This window comes from Neovison vison, chromosome X, assembly GCF_020171115.1.
Source record: "Neovison vison isolate M4711 chromosome X, ASM_NN_V1, whole genome shotgun sequence".
In the NCBI taxonomy this organism is placed as follows: domain Eukaryota; kingdom Metazoa; phylum Chordata; class Mammalia; order Carnivora; family Mustelidae; genus Neogale; species Neogale vison.
The window spans coordinates 88,164,233-88,179,219 of record NC_058105.1 but is presented as its reverse complement, the minus strand read 5'-3'; the positions used below and the strand labels follow the sequence as shown (position 1 = coordinate 88,179,219).

Genomic DNA, 14,987 nt, shown 5'->3' with positions numbered 1-14,987 from the left:
AACCCTTAATAAAGTAGTTTTATAGGGAACATACCTCAACATGATAAAGGCCATATATGAAAAGCCCGCAGTCAGCCATAGTAAATGGTGAAAAAACAGAGCTTTCCCCCAAGATTAGGAATAAGACAAGGATGCCCACTCTCACCATTGTTATTCAGCATACTACTCGAAGTCCTAGCCACAGCAATCAGACAACAATAAGAAATAAAAGGCATCCAAATCTCTAAGGAAGAAGTAAAACTTTTACTATCTGCAAATGAAATGATACTGTATATAGAGAACCCTAAAAAGACTCCACCAAAAAACTACTAGGGCAAAAAAATGAATTCAGTAAAACTGCAGAATGCAAAATCAATCTAAAGCAGTCTATGCACTAGTAAGGAAGTAGCAGAAAGAGAGATTAAGAAAACAATCCCATTTACAATTTCACCAAAAATAATAAACTTAAGTGAGGCAGTGTAAGATCTGTACTCTGAATGTTATAAAACACTGATGAATGAAATTAAAGATGACATAAATGGAAAGATATTCCGTGTTCATGGATTGGGAAAACAAATATTGTTAAAATGTCCATACTCCCCAAAGCAATATACACATCCAATGAAATACCTATCAAATTACCAACAGCATTTTTCACAGAACTAGAACAATAATCATAAACTTTTTATGGAATGACAAAAGACCCTAAATAGCCAAAGCAATCCTGAGAAAGAACAAAACTGGAGGTATTACAAGCCCAGATTTCAAGATGTACTACAAAGCTATAGTAATCAAAACAGTATGGTACTGGAACAAAAATCAACACATAGATCAATAGCACAGTAGACAGAGCCCAGAAATAAACCCATAAAGATACCTCAACATAATAAAGATCATTTATCAAAAAACCCACAGCTAACATCATTCTTACAGGGAAAAACTGGGAGCTTTTCCATGGTCAGGAACAAGACAAGGGTGTCCACTCTCACCACTGTTATTCAACATAGTATGGAAGTCCAAGTCACAGCAGACAACACAAAAAATAAAAGGCATCCAAATGGGCAAGGAGGGAGTCAAACATTCACTATTTGCAGTTGACATGATACTATATATAGAAAACCAGAATGACTCCACCAAAAAACTGGTAGTACTGCTGAGTCAACTCAATAAAGTTGTAGGATACAAAATCAATGTATAGAAATCTGCTGCATTTGGGACGCCTGGGTGGCTCAGTTGGTTAAGCAGCTGCATTTGGCTCAGGTCATGATCCCAGCGTCCTGGGATCGAGTCCCACATCGGGCTCCTTGCTCGGCAGGGAGCCTGCTTCTCCCCTGCCTCTGCCTGCCTCTCTGTCTGCCTGTGCTCGCTCGCTCTCCCTCTCTCTCTGACAAATAAATAAATAAAATCTTAAAAAAAAAAGGAAATCTGCTGCATTTCTATACACCAATAATGAAGTGACAGAAAGAGAAATTAAGGAATCAATCCTGTTTACAATTGCATCCAAAATAATATAATACTTAGGAATAAATGTAACCACAGAAGTGAAAGACCTGTACTCTGAAAACTAAAACATTGATGAAAGAAATTGAAGATGACACAAAGAAATGGAAAGATAGTCCATGCTCATTCATTGAAAGAACAAATATTGTCAAAATGTCTATACTACCCAAAGCAATTTACACATCAATGCAATCTCTGTCAAATTATCAACAGTATTTTTCACAGAACTGGAACAAACTCTCCTAAAACGTGTATGGAAACACGAGACCCAGAATAGCCAACGCAATCTTGAGAAAGGAAAGCAAAGCTAGAGATACCATAATTCTGGACTTCAAGTTATATTACAAAGCTGTAGTAATCAAAACAGTATAAAATCCAAGATCTATAAGGAACTCCTCAAACTCAATACACACACAAAACAGATAATAATGTCAAAAAATGGGCAGACGACATGAACAGACACTTCTCCAAAGAAGACATACAAATGGCTAAAGGACACATGAAAAAATGTTCATCATCCTTAGCAATCAGGGAGTTTCAAATCAAAACCACATTGAGAAACCACCTTACACCAGTTAGAATGGCCAAAATTAACAAGATAGTAAACAATGTGTGTTGGAGAGGATGTGGAGAAAGGATAGCCCGCTTACACTGTTGGTGGGAATGCAAGTTGGTGCAGCCACTTTGGAAAACAGTGTGGAGATTCCTTAAGAAATTAAAAATAGAAAAAAAAGAAATTAAAAATAGAGTTACTGTATGACTCTGCAATTGCACTACTGGGTATTTACCCCAAAGATACAGATGTAGTGAAAAGAAGGGCCATCTGTACCCAAATGTTCATAGCAGCAATGGCCACAGTTGCCAAACTGTGGAAAGAACCAAGATGCCTTTCAATGGACAAATGGATAAAAAAGATATGGTCCATATATACAATAGAATATTATGCCTCCATCAGAAAGGATAAATACCCAACTTTTGTATCAACATTGACGGGACTGCAGGAGATTATGCTGAGTGAAATAAGTCAAGCAGAGATAAGTCAAGCAATTATCATATGGTTTCACTTTCTTGTGGAGCATAGGGAGTAGCACAGAGGACATTGGGAGAGATGGAGAGGAGAAGTGAGTTGGGGGAAATTGGAGGGGGAGACAAACCACGAGAGACTGTGGACTCTGAGAAACAAACCGAGGGTTTTGGAAGGGGGGGTTGGGTGAGTCTAGTGGTGGGTATTATGGAGGGCATGTATTGTATGGAGCGCTGGGTGTGTGGCATAAAAAATGAATTTTGGAACACTGAAAAATAAAATAAAATAAAATAAAAATAGAAAGAAACTAGTATGATAATGGCACAAAAATAGACACACAGATCAGTGGAACAGAATAGAAAACCCAGAAGTAAACCCATAATTATATGGTCAGTTAATCTTCAACAAAGCAGGAACAACTATCCAATGGGAAAAATATTGTCTCTTCAACAACTTGTGTTGGGAAAACTGGACATTAACATGCAAAAGAAAGAAACTGGACCACTTTCTTATGCCATACACAGAAACAAATTGAAAATGGGTGAAAGACCTAAATGTGAGACATGAGACCATAAAATCCTAGAAGAAAGCACAGACAGTAACTTGTCTGGCATCAGTTGTAGTAACTTTTTCTAGATAGGTCCCCTCAGAAAAGGGAAATAAAAGCAAAAATAAAATATTGGGACTACATCAAAATAGAAAGCTCTGCACAGTGAAGGAAATAATCAACAAAACTATAAGGCTACCTATGGAATGGGAGAAGATATTTGCAAATGACATGTCTGACAGAGGGTTAGTATCTAAGATATATAAAGAATTGACGGGGCACCTGGGTGGCTCAGTGGGTTAAAGCCTCTGCCTTCTGCTCAGGTCATGATCCCAGGGTCCTGGGATCAAGCCCTGCATCGGACTCTCTGCTTAGCAGCGAGCCTGCTTCCTCCTCTCTCTCTGCCTGCTTCTCTACCTACTTGTGATCCCTGTCTGTAAAATAAATAAATAAAATCTTTAAAAAAAAATGACACAACTCAAGACCTAAAACACCAATAATCCAATTTAAAAATGGCCAGAAGACATGAACAAACACTTCTCCAAAGAAGACATCCAGATAGCCAACAGACACTTTAAAAGATGCTCAAACATCACTCATCATCAGGGAAATACAAGTCAAAACCACAACAAGCTATCATCTCACACCTCTCAGACTGGCTAAAATCAACAACACAATAAACAACAAGTACTGGCGAGGATGTGAGGAAAGGGGAACCCTCTTACACTGTTACTGGGAATGCAAACTGGTGCAACCACTCTGGGAAACAGTATGGAGGTTCCTCAAAAAATTAAAATAGAATTTCCATAGGATCCAGTAATTCCACTACTGTTTATTTAACCAAAGAAAATGAAAATACTAATTTTAAAAGATACATGCACCCTTATGTTTATTGCAACATTATTTACAACAGCTAAGTGTCCATCCATGGATAAGTGGATAAAGGATGTGTTATATACATACAATGGAATATTACTCATTCATAAAAAATAATGACATCTTGCCATTTACAACAATATGGATGGATCTATAGGGCACAATACTAAGCAAATAAGTCAGTCAGAGAAAGACAAATACCAAGTGATTACACTCTTATTTGGAATTTAAGAAACAAAACAAAAGAAGAAAGAAAAAATAAACCAAAAAAAAGACTCCCAAGTGTAGAGAACAAACTGATGGTTACCAGAAGGGAGGTTGTTGGGGGATGGATGAAATAGGTGTCAAGGGGATTAAGAGTACACTTATCACGATGAGCACTGAGTAATGTACAGAATAGTTGAATCACTATATAGTACACCTGAAACTAATATAATAGTGTATGTTAATTTTAATGGAATAACAATAATAAATTAAAAAATAAAGGATAAAAAGTAGGCCCTGGCTCCACAAAGCATGGAAGATAAAAGGAATGGAAACTTACTTTCAAAATCACAGATTCTATAGCTGTATTGTTCTGTTTTATCTGACTCCAAGCCTTTACAATATCCACCACAAAATCTTCCACTGCTGAACACAGGAATCTGCAAAGATAAGATATATGGGACAATGTGATATGGATCATGATGTCCAGAGCCCTTCTGTCTTATAAAGTCCACCTTCCACCTTCTCTTTCCCTGTCTCTCTTTCCTGATCTGTAATCTCTCCCTTTCCTTTCTCTCCCCTCTCCCTTTGTTTTTCTGTTTTTTCATGTATATATGGTCAAATACATGAATACCTAAGAGAGTTTAATTAGATTTTCTTAGCCCTAAATTCAGAATTTCCAGAAAAGAAAATTCAGTTGATCCACCTTGGGTCAGGCTCTTACCTGGGTCAAATCGGCTATGGTTCAAGGGCCCATATAATTTAGTACAAACATAATGACTTTGGGAGGACTGTTCCTGGGGGAAGTATTTATCAAAGGAGAATATGGCAGACTCATCAGGAACCATCCAAAGTGTCCCAGGAGAAATGAATTACCCACATATTTGGAAGGGCAGAATGTGTTGTTTGGGATATGAGAAAGCAGCTGTCATCAATTCTACAGAGGCCTTTCCCAGTGTCAGATGGAAAGCAAGGGGTTCCTACTGTAGGGAGTTATGTTATGCCCTTGAATAGTGTGGAATGTTGTTTCTCTTCTGTAACCCTTTTTCCAAATCTCTGGCTTGTAATTCTGTCTTTTTGGACTGGCAGGAGCCCTCACCTCAATCTCATCTATTTTTTCATTCAGGTGGTTGGAGTTGGGAGAAATTTGATAACTTTCCTTGGCCTCAGTACCCCAACCTATCAAAATGAGCTCCTTCTCTGACTGAGGAACAGCCCATGAAGGCAATAAAAACACCCCAGTTTGAAAGCCAAAGGAAGACTGACCTTGTTGCGATGATCATCTCTGTGGGGTACTTGGCCTTCAGGATTTTGTTCAACTCAGTGGTTGCGGATTCTAGATGTTGGATGGCAGCAGCCTAGGGAGAAATGAGTGTTCAGCTCTTGAATCTCAGGACTGAGACATAGTCTGCTGCCCAGCTTTATCTTCTCATTATTTCTTACTCTTTACCAACAACTCAACTGCCTCACTGAAAATAATCACAATCAAATAATTCTTTGTGAAGGACCCCATAGATAATCTTAGATCTGTGGTCATTCTAAAAATAAGAGATGTATATTGTTTGCTGTCATTTAAATAATTCTCAAAAACTCATGGAGGTAAATTTTTGTTCCATATTTCAAATGAACAAACAAGCTCATATTGCATAGCTAGTAAATAATAGATCTGGGATTTGAAACCACATCTTTCCAATGCCAGAGTGTTACCTCTTATTATAATAATATTAGTAATAACAATAACATTCACTTATATAGTACTTACAATGTCCCAGGCTCTGTTCTAAGCTATATATAAATATTTTCTTATGTAATCCTTGTAATAACCCCATTTCACAGAACAGCAAACTGAGGCACAGGAAAGGGGTACGCTGATAAGTGGTATAGCCAGGATTTGATTCCAGGTAGTCTGGCTCTTGAGTCGGTGTTCTTTTTTTTTTTTTTTTTCCCCTAGGCTTCATGCCCAATGTGGAATTTGAACTCATGGACCTGAGATTGAGAGTCACATGCTCTACCAACTGAACTAGCCAGGAGCCCCGAGTCTGTATTCTTAACTACAGCTGCTACTCTTCCCTCTCCCATCACCTCTTTCATTCAAATATCTACCAAGTCCTGGTGATTCTATTACTCCTATATGTCTTAAACTTGCCTACTTCTTCTTATCCTTGTTACCACTTCACCAGTTCAAATCACCATAATCTTTTGCCTCGATAATTGCAGCATCTCCTCTCTTTTCTCCTTGCCTCTAGTCTTTATTCCTTCAATTGTTTTTCCATGTACCATGCAATTCTACTTAAAACTCTTCTAGTAGATATCAGAATGCTATCTATTAGATAACAGAATGGATATATGGACACATATGTGATAAAGCAAGTATAGTGAAATTTAATGGTAGACTCTACCATTTTATATATGTAGGTTTGAATACTTATTTGTACTATATATCTCAAACTTTAATATAATACCTAATAATATATACTATGATATACATATAGCAGATGCCCAATAAAATGTCATTTATAGGGGCACCTGGGTGGCTCAGTTGTTAAATATCTGCTTTTGGCTTAGGTCATGATCCCAGGGTTCTGGAATCAGGCCCCGCACCCGGCGCCCTGCTAGGCGGGAAGACTGCTTCTCCCTCTCCCACTCCTCCTGCTTGTTTTCCCTCTCTTGCCGTGTCTCTCTCTGTCAAATAAACAAATAAAATCTTAAAAATGTAATTTAGATTGAAATAAGCTTTTTATGTCTTTGAGAGTTACATCCTGTAGGCTAGAGTCCTAACTAATTCTGCTATTGAGTTCAAGAGCTAGTATGTTTGAAAATTCTCCTAATAATATAAGGAAAAAATTCTATAATTCTCTTTAGGGCAAAAGCCCAAACTTCCTACCATGGGTTACTGGGTTCTTCCTGGCCTGGGCCCTGATTTCTTTTCCAGCCTCATCTTTAGTCATTCTCTCTGCATTTCTCCTCCCTGACCCCAATGCTTTAGCCATTAATAAATGTATGTGAATATTCCATTCTGATCTGTGAATATTCTATGCTCTGTCTTGCCTTTGGAACAACACACATTATTCAATCTGTTTGGAACAGGCCTCCTCTTTCTTAATATCCTGATTAACTCCCTCTGTTCCTTCAATCTTTTCTGAAATGGTATTTCTGAGAATCTTTCCTTGATTTCCCCCAGATTGGGCTTGGTACACCTGCTGGGTGTTCACACCACTTTCTACTTACTTATATACTAACACTCATACTACTTTAGTAAAACTATTGTTTCTATTACTATGAACTCCATGACAGCATGAACTGTGTCATTCTTTTTTACCTACTAGTACATACGAACAGCTCCTAGAACAGTATCTCACACATAGTAGGTAATCCAGAAGTATTTTCATATATAATTTGAATGAATGAATAAGTAAATGGCTGGATGAATTATATCCCCAGTGTCTAACACCATTCCTAGTAAAAGCTGCTTATTGACATGTCTCTGGTCTTCAATGATCTTATGCTCATTGAGCCCATGGACAATAAAAAAGTTCTCTCTGGGTTTTGCCTTTTATTTCACTATGTAATAAAGCTGTTGGCTTGAATTACAGCTGGGCAGTAGTTACCTCAAATCGGGGTACATCCATTTCAACCTGTCCTCTTAGCAATGGGGTTTGTCTGGGAGTCTCACGGATCATCACACTCCATCTGAAATGAAGGTCAAGGACAGACAGATATTTAGGGCTCTGTTTTGTCACAGGCTGTCATCAATGCTTCACATAGCAAGAAAAAGGTCAAAATGTTTATGTAGTGAAGGAAGATGAGTTGTAGAGATGCCCACACTATCTCAGGTCATCTGATCTCAAATATACTACAATTGGGGCCTCTGCCTCAGTATTTCTTAAGACCAGTGTGATGGAAATAATTTCATCATAGGGTCAGAGGACAGTGCTTCTCAACCAGAGAGGTAACTACCAAGATCACTTCAGGTGCTTTTGTAACATAAATATGCCAGGGCCCAAGACATACTGAATAAGAGTCTTTGTGGTGGCTTCAGCTTGATACCTTGAAAAAACTTCCCAGAATATCCTTATGGGCAGTCATAAATTAAATACTATGACCCAGCATTGACCCTATCTCTTTTCAGGAGATAGGATGGCAATACTCATTCTTCTCTAAAGCAGAGACAATCTAAGCCAATTATTTCTGAACCCTAAGTTTTTTGAGTTTCTTTGAAAAACTGATGAAGCTATAGAATGGTTTCTATACTATTCTGGAATAGAATAGAAAGATAGAAACATTCCCAAGGAAAAAAAATATGCTTACATAGATAATTAGCTATGCAATTTGAAGGAGGTTTAAGAACTCTTAAAATTTACCTGTGGGGCTCCTGATTTAGGATCTTTTAAGTTTGAACAGGGGCTTTAGTGATGTCTAAAAGAAACATGGTAGATTCTGACTTCCTAATAGACAAGGCCACCCAAAACTGCCCTGCAATGAAGCCAGAAAGGAATGAGGCTCTGTGAGGGAGGTTAGAATATTCATGATTGAGATGATGTAAATGAGAGTAATTGATATGGGACTGGAACAGGCACAATGACCTGATCACTCAGCCACTCACCTGTCTAGAATCCTCACACTAGCCTGCTCCACTCTGTTGAGTATGGTAATAGGTGACTTGTTTTTGTTCCAGAATGCACCCCAGCCTAGGACACGGGCCAGATCATTGCCAGTTCCAAGTGGGATGACTGCCAACTGACACTGCAAGAACAAAACCAGGAACCATTTTCAGTCAATTCTACCAAAATCCACTCATAAAAGAACCCAGAAGGTGCTCCTTGGGAAAGATAGTGGTCTAAAAACCAGTGGCAATAAGAGACTTCTGATTTTAGGAAGTGTAATAGGAAGATATTGATGCTAAGTGAACATTTTCCTGAAAAGTTTGTCACCACTCTTGGCAATACAGAACGTACTCAGTGCAGGGAAAAGTTAGAATATGCCAATATTTATAGCCATGCTTATGAAAGAGAAATATAGCCACAAATTTCCATCAAGCCTTGGCCAAGAAGATAATGTGCCTCAGGAGACAAAGCTACTAAAGTCAGAAGAACAGGGAGCTATCTAGGGAGAGGGAGGAAAGTGAGAGGAAAGTTTCTGCTACTTTTGAGACTCAGGAAGGAAACTGGTGGCCTCAAGATGGGTAGGAAATTGGAGGTTGAATGTGGCCTGAAGCCACTTCTTTTTTGCTTGCTCTCCTTTCCTTCAAATATTTACTTTGGGGCCTGGGGCATAAAGCACTGCTCATTCTTTCTGCTAACTCCCTCATTTCTCCTTCCCACAGAAAATGGTTTAGGTGAGAAAGCTTAGAGTGAGAATCTCCCTGTCAGGTTGACTATGAAACCAGTGGAAAACATGTGCTGTATAGATAAGGAGAGTGAAGACTAAGGACATTTTGGGATGAGCAGGTCCATACCCACAGTCTCTCTAGCAATGATTGAACTGAGTCAGCAAGAACTCACCTTTTCATGTAATCCAAAGGCATCAATCAGAGATAAGACCCAGCTCACGCTGCCATCTCCACCACAAACCACAATGCGAAAGCGAGAAAAATTCTTGAACATGCATAGCCTGAAAGAAAGAGGGGAACAGGAGTCATTTCATGAACTACTAGGTTTTACAACTCTTTTCTATACTGTGCTGGGAGCTAAGGACTACTGCTTCTGCATCCTGCTAACAGGCTACCCACCTTCTTTCACTTAGCTCCTATCTCTCTGTGTACCTAACATTACAGGCAATGCTCCCATAGGCAGTCCTGGAGCTGAGGCCTTGCTTCAGCCCACCCTCTTCTATGCCTACCCTTGCTCTAGAAGCTACTCATAACCTAGCCAAACCCACTTGCTGAGGCCCAAGAAGCCTTGTACAGTGGTCAATGGCTTCACAGAAACTAGAGCTGAACAGCCAGATGGTCCATAAGTAAAACAGGTCTATAGTGGAGGTATATCTGTTTGGTCGCAGGAAAGAATGAGGGACAGGAAAGGTGAACAGCAATACCCATTTGCCTCTTCCCCTGAGGCCAGGAGACAGAGTTAGACTTCTTCCAACCAGGAAAGGTGGAATGAATCTGAGAGCAGAACATGAGCTTGAAGGGTCTGGGAGAGGGCTAAAAATCCTCCAACTAGCAAACCCCAAATGCTCTGAAGTTATGTGTCTGCATCCTGACTTGATTGTGCCCAGGTACTAGAACTGATTCCAGAAACCCTTACTCTAAAATGTATAGTTCGAAGAGTCCCTTCTATATACTCAACTGTATCCTTTAGCCCATGCTTACCCGGCTTCAGGTCCACCCTTTGACAGGTCAAAAACTTGAGACGGGTTAAGGTACTGTTTGAATTTTCGGAGGAAGACGATCCCTTGGTGATCGCCGCTTTTGGAGTTGATGAAGATGAGAAGGGGACATGAACAGGCTGATGACCAATTGAGGTTCCAGAAGTCTGAAGACACTACTAATTGGCCTGATACATGCACACAACAAAAAGAAAAGGAGAAGAAAGAAAAGGGCCATTGAGATGGAAATAAGAGATGACTTGACATCACATTTTGCAAAGATCTTTTAAAAACAGCTTTACTGAGGTATAATTGATAAACAAAGAATGGCACATATTTAATATATACAATTTAATGGGTTTAGATATATACAAACACCCATGATACAATCACCACAAGCAAGGCAAAAAGACATATCCAAAAACTCTCAGAGTTTCCTTATGCTCTAGTCTGCTGAGACTGAGAAGCAGAGGAGAATTCAGAGCACAACCCAAAGGGGCTCTCATTTAATGTCTGCCCAAGCTGTTGCCAGGCAAACAACATTTGCTGAGCAATTACTACATGCCAATCATCATGCTAGATACTTCTAGGGGTACAGCTCCTGTCCTCCAGCTGGGGAAACAGACTTATACACAGTAGTATGTTGGAACACAAAGATTAAGGAAATTGGTGCCACAATGAGGGATTAATAAAACACCAGGGGGAACTGAAGAAGGAGAGGATTGAAAGCTAGAGAGGAGGATCAGAATACCAATTAGTTCTCTCTTTGCCTGGGATAGTTCAGTTCTCACAGTGAGAGAATATCAGGTAAGGAGAGAGGAGTGGGGGAAAGGCTGTCTTTTAGACAGCAGTTAATGACAGAGAACATATCAGTGTGGGAGGAAGAAGGGAAAAATAATCACCCCTCCAAGGCTCTGGCAGGGCAATCCCAGTTATCACACCAACTTTCAGGGGGAAAAAAGACTATAGGGAAATTGTCTGAACAAGAGAGAGTCTTTTAATAATTCCTAACTCTGAAGTTCCCTATAGGGAAGTGAAGTTATAGCAGCCTAAATTGTCAGTGCCTGCCAGCTCATGCTGAGCCTCAGAGCCTGTTGGCAGGGAGACAGGCAGTGAGCAATGGCCCCCTAGGAGATGAGACAAATCGTGAGCCCCTAAACTCTGAGCTTTCGCTTGCCAGGGATACCCCAGCAAAAATAAATGCAAAGGGCAAAAGTCATATGGCTCACTCCTGAATTGTGCAGGATGTCCCATTTGTTGTAATTGGGGTGAAAGTGAGCCTGGAGGAATACTGCAGTCATGAGAAGATTTCATGGCTGTTTTGCCTGGAAAAACTTAAAGCAGTCTTCCTCTATGAGCCAATTCCTACTCACTGGCCAGTAGAACTTGAAGGCATCCTTAGCCAGTTAGCCAATCAGGCACCAAATTTTCAGGGCTTGTTAGTACTCACAGCTACAAGGGGAGTCTGCCATGTTCCTTCAGTAGCATATCTTGGAAGTAGTTACTCTCCCTGAACACATTACCTGAAGGTAGTACCCTTTTCAATATTTGTTTTACAAAAGGTAGTATGTTGATGCAATGCTAGTTAAGACATTAATTCATTCATTCAACAAACATGTATTGAGGGCATTCTCTGTGCTTGTCCTTCTTGAATGTTCTGAGAATACAGTGGTGGGCAAGATAGAAATAATTTCTGCTCTTGTGGAACTTATATTCTAATGGTGGAAAGCACAACAAAACAAAGTAATACAGAAGAGAACATGATATGAAGAAAAAGAAGTAAGGGAAACAGGATAGAGACTAAAGGGGTTGTTATTTTAGATGGGGTGGTCAGGGACAGCTTCTCTAGGAAGGTGACATTTGAGATGAGACTTGAATGAAATAAAAAAGTGAGCAATGCATATATGGGGGGGGGAGTTTTGGGAGCAGAAGAAAGAATAAGTGGTAGGACCCAGAGAAGGGAGAATGTCTGGGGTATCTGAGGGGCACTGAACAGAATGGCATGACTATTGTGGAGTGAGTGAGGGGCAGAGTGGCAGAAATTAGGTCAGAGAGATGACAGAACCACACAAAATGGCAATGAGATGTGAGGAAGCAGTTAAAAAATCAGGGTGAGACTGTTTAGTATAGTACAAAACATTAGGGGTCAGGCCATAAGATATATGAAGAAAATCATCAAAAAAGGCCATACCTTTTTATTTTTATTTTACTTATTTTTCTCTTTTCTTTTTTTAAAAAAGATTTTGTTTATTTATTGGACATGGAGAGAGACACGGTGAGAGAGGGAACACAAGCAGGGGGTGTGGGAGAGGGAGAAGCAGTCTTCCCACTGAGCAGGGAGCCCAGTGTGGGGCTTGATCCCAGGATCCCGGGATCATGACCTGAGCCAAAAGCAGATGCTTAATGACTGAACCACCCAGGTGCCCCTTATTTTTTTCTTAAGGAGAGAGGGCATGTGCACACACATGGGTGGGGTAGTGTGTATGAGGAAAGAACAGAGGGAGAGGGAGAGAGAGAATCTTAAGTAGTCTCCGTGCCCAGGATGGAGACTTACCTCACAACATGGAGATCATGACCTGAGCCAAAATCAAGATTTAGACACTTAACCAACTGAGCCACCTTACGTGCTCCTAAAAAAAGTAGTAACGTTTTATATGCTTGCTCCTCATCCAACCAGCAATGCAGGGATCAACTCATGGCCTGGCCTCAAGCTTACCTCTTCTTTGTTTGAGAAGCTGATTCTGCTGAGCTTCCTTTCCTTATTCAGCAACCTTCTGCTAACAACCTCCAAGGGATCATGAGACTTTGGGTATGTACTCCAGTGAAAAGATTTATGGAAACAGGTTGCTGCCAACATCTAGAGGAACTGTGAGCTATGCTTGGAAGCAAGGACTCCCCCTGCCAGAGGTCCTGGAATAGACCTATCTATGCCCAGTGATTTTTAACAGATGGGTTAGTCCCTTTCTAGAGGGGAGGCAGCAGTGGCACTGAGACCAACTACTGTGAGCTGTTTGGACCTCTGTTTCCTTATCTGCATAGTGGGCCGTTTGAAAAACTAACTTGTTTTAGTTGAGATGTGTTTCACGAAAATGAGATAGGTGCTACATTGATAAGAAAAAGAAATATAAATTGTTTCTTAAAGGTGAAAAGATGACCAAACTCATTCATAAATGAGAAATATACTGATTAAAACCAGGCCATGGTACCATTTTTTTCTTACCCAGAAAACTGGCCAAAAAAAAAAAAAATAGATGATACACTTGATTGAGGAAGACAGAAAATATGAACTCTTACTGAGGGTGGATGTGCAAAGTGACACAAGCCCTATGGGGGGCAATCTGACAGCATCTATGAAAATTATAAATGCTTATGCATTATGACCCAGTAATTACATTTCTGGGAAGTTTTCCTATAGATTTATATGTAAAATGACCTGCATGAGATTGTTCATTGCAGCATTGTTGTAATAGCAAGAGACCAAAAACTTTGAAATTAGAGGACTGCTCAAATAAATTATGGTATATATTCATATAATAGAGTATCTTGTGCTGTAAAAAGGAATGAGGAAGCAATCTTCTGTTGATCAAAAAGATCTCCATCATCATCATTAGCCCTCAGGGAGATTCAAATTAAAACCACATTGAGATATCACCTTACACCAGTTAGAATGGCCAAAATTAACAAAACAGGAAACAACATGTGTTGGAGAGGATGTGGAGAAAGGGGAACCCTCTTACACTGTTGGTGGGATTGCAAGTTGGTGCAGCCTCTTTGGAGAACAGTGTGGAGATTCCTCAAGAAATTAAAAATAGAGCTTCCCTACGACCCTGCAATTGCACTCCTGGGTATTTACCCCAAGGATACAGATGTCGTGAAAAGAAGGGCCATCTGTACCCCAATGTTTATAGCAGCAATGGCCACAGTCGCCAAACTATGGAAAGAACCAAGATGCCCTTCAACGGATGAATGGATAAGGAAGATGTGGTCAGAGGAATGTGTATAGTATTAAAAAAGGAAGGGATAAAAATATATGTTTATATTTAGTAGTATATACAGGAAGAAATACTAGAAGCTATTCAATAAACTAATGGCAGCAATCAACTTTTTGTGAGTGGGGATTGGATGGGGCTATGGGAGATTGAGAAGATTGAGAGAAAGGATAGTAAGTTTTTACTAAACATGTGCATATGTGTTTCTATTTTTAAGTTTGAACCATGTGACTATATTAACTAGTCAAGAATTAAATTAAGAAATAGGAAAAATAATAATGTTAATATTATATATAAATTAAATAGCCATGAAGTTGTAGCTGAAATCATTTGTAGATCCATTTGGCAGCTTGGAGCATGGGCTGTCTTCTGCAGTGTACGTCTACAACAAAATGCAGCTGTGTGCCACAGCTGTTTGCCCTCCAGATTTATTCACTAACCTACAGCAAACATCTTAACTTCTCTGGGTGTTCATTTCTACATATGTATAATAGCATCATGTTGCAATGATTAATAAAATGATCCAGGATGGGGGTGGAAAACTGAGATAAAAAGAAAATTC

The 14,987-nt window shown here is 39.6% G+C and overlaps 1 protein-coding gene across 1 annotated transcript in view; it reads right to left on the bottom strand.

The window, feature by feature from the left end:
* Window positions 1-14,987, bottom strand: part of DGKK (diacylglycerol kinase kappa) — a 176,273-nt gene that overhangs the window by 35,307 nt on the left and 125,979 nt on the right. The window contains exons 9-14 of the mRNA XM_044235460.1: window positions 10,441-10,624; window positions 9,632-9,740; window positions 8,734-8,873; window positions 7,739-7,820; window positions 5,397-5,488; window positions 4,471-4,570 (exon numbers count right to left, since the gene is read on the bottom strand). Coding sequence (XP_044091395.1) covers window positions 4,471-4,570; window positions 5,397-5,488; window positions 7,739-7,820; window positions 8,734-8,873; window positions 9,632-9,740; window positions 10,441-10,624 — 707 coding nt within the window. The remainder of the gene's footprint in view (window positions 1-4,470; window positions 4,571-5,396; window positions 5,489-7,738; window positions 7,821-8,733; window positions 8,874-9,631; window positions 9,741-10,440; window positions 10,625-14,987) is intronic.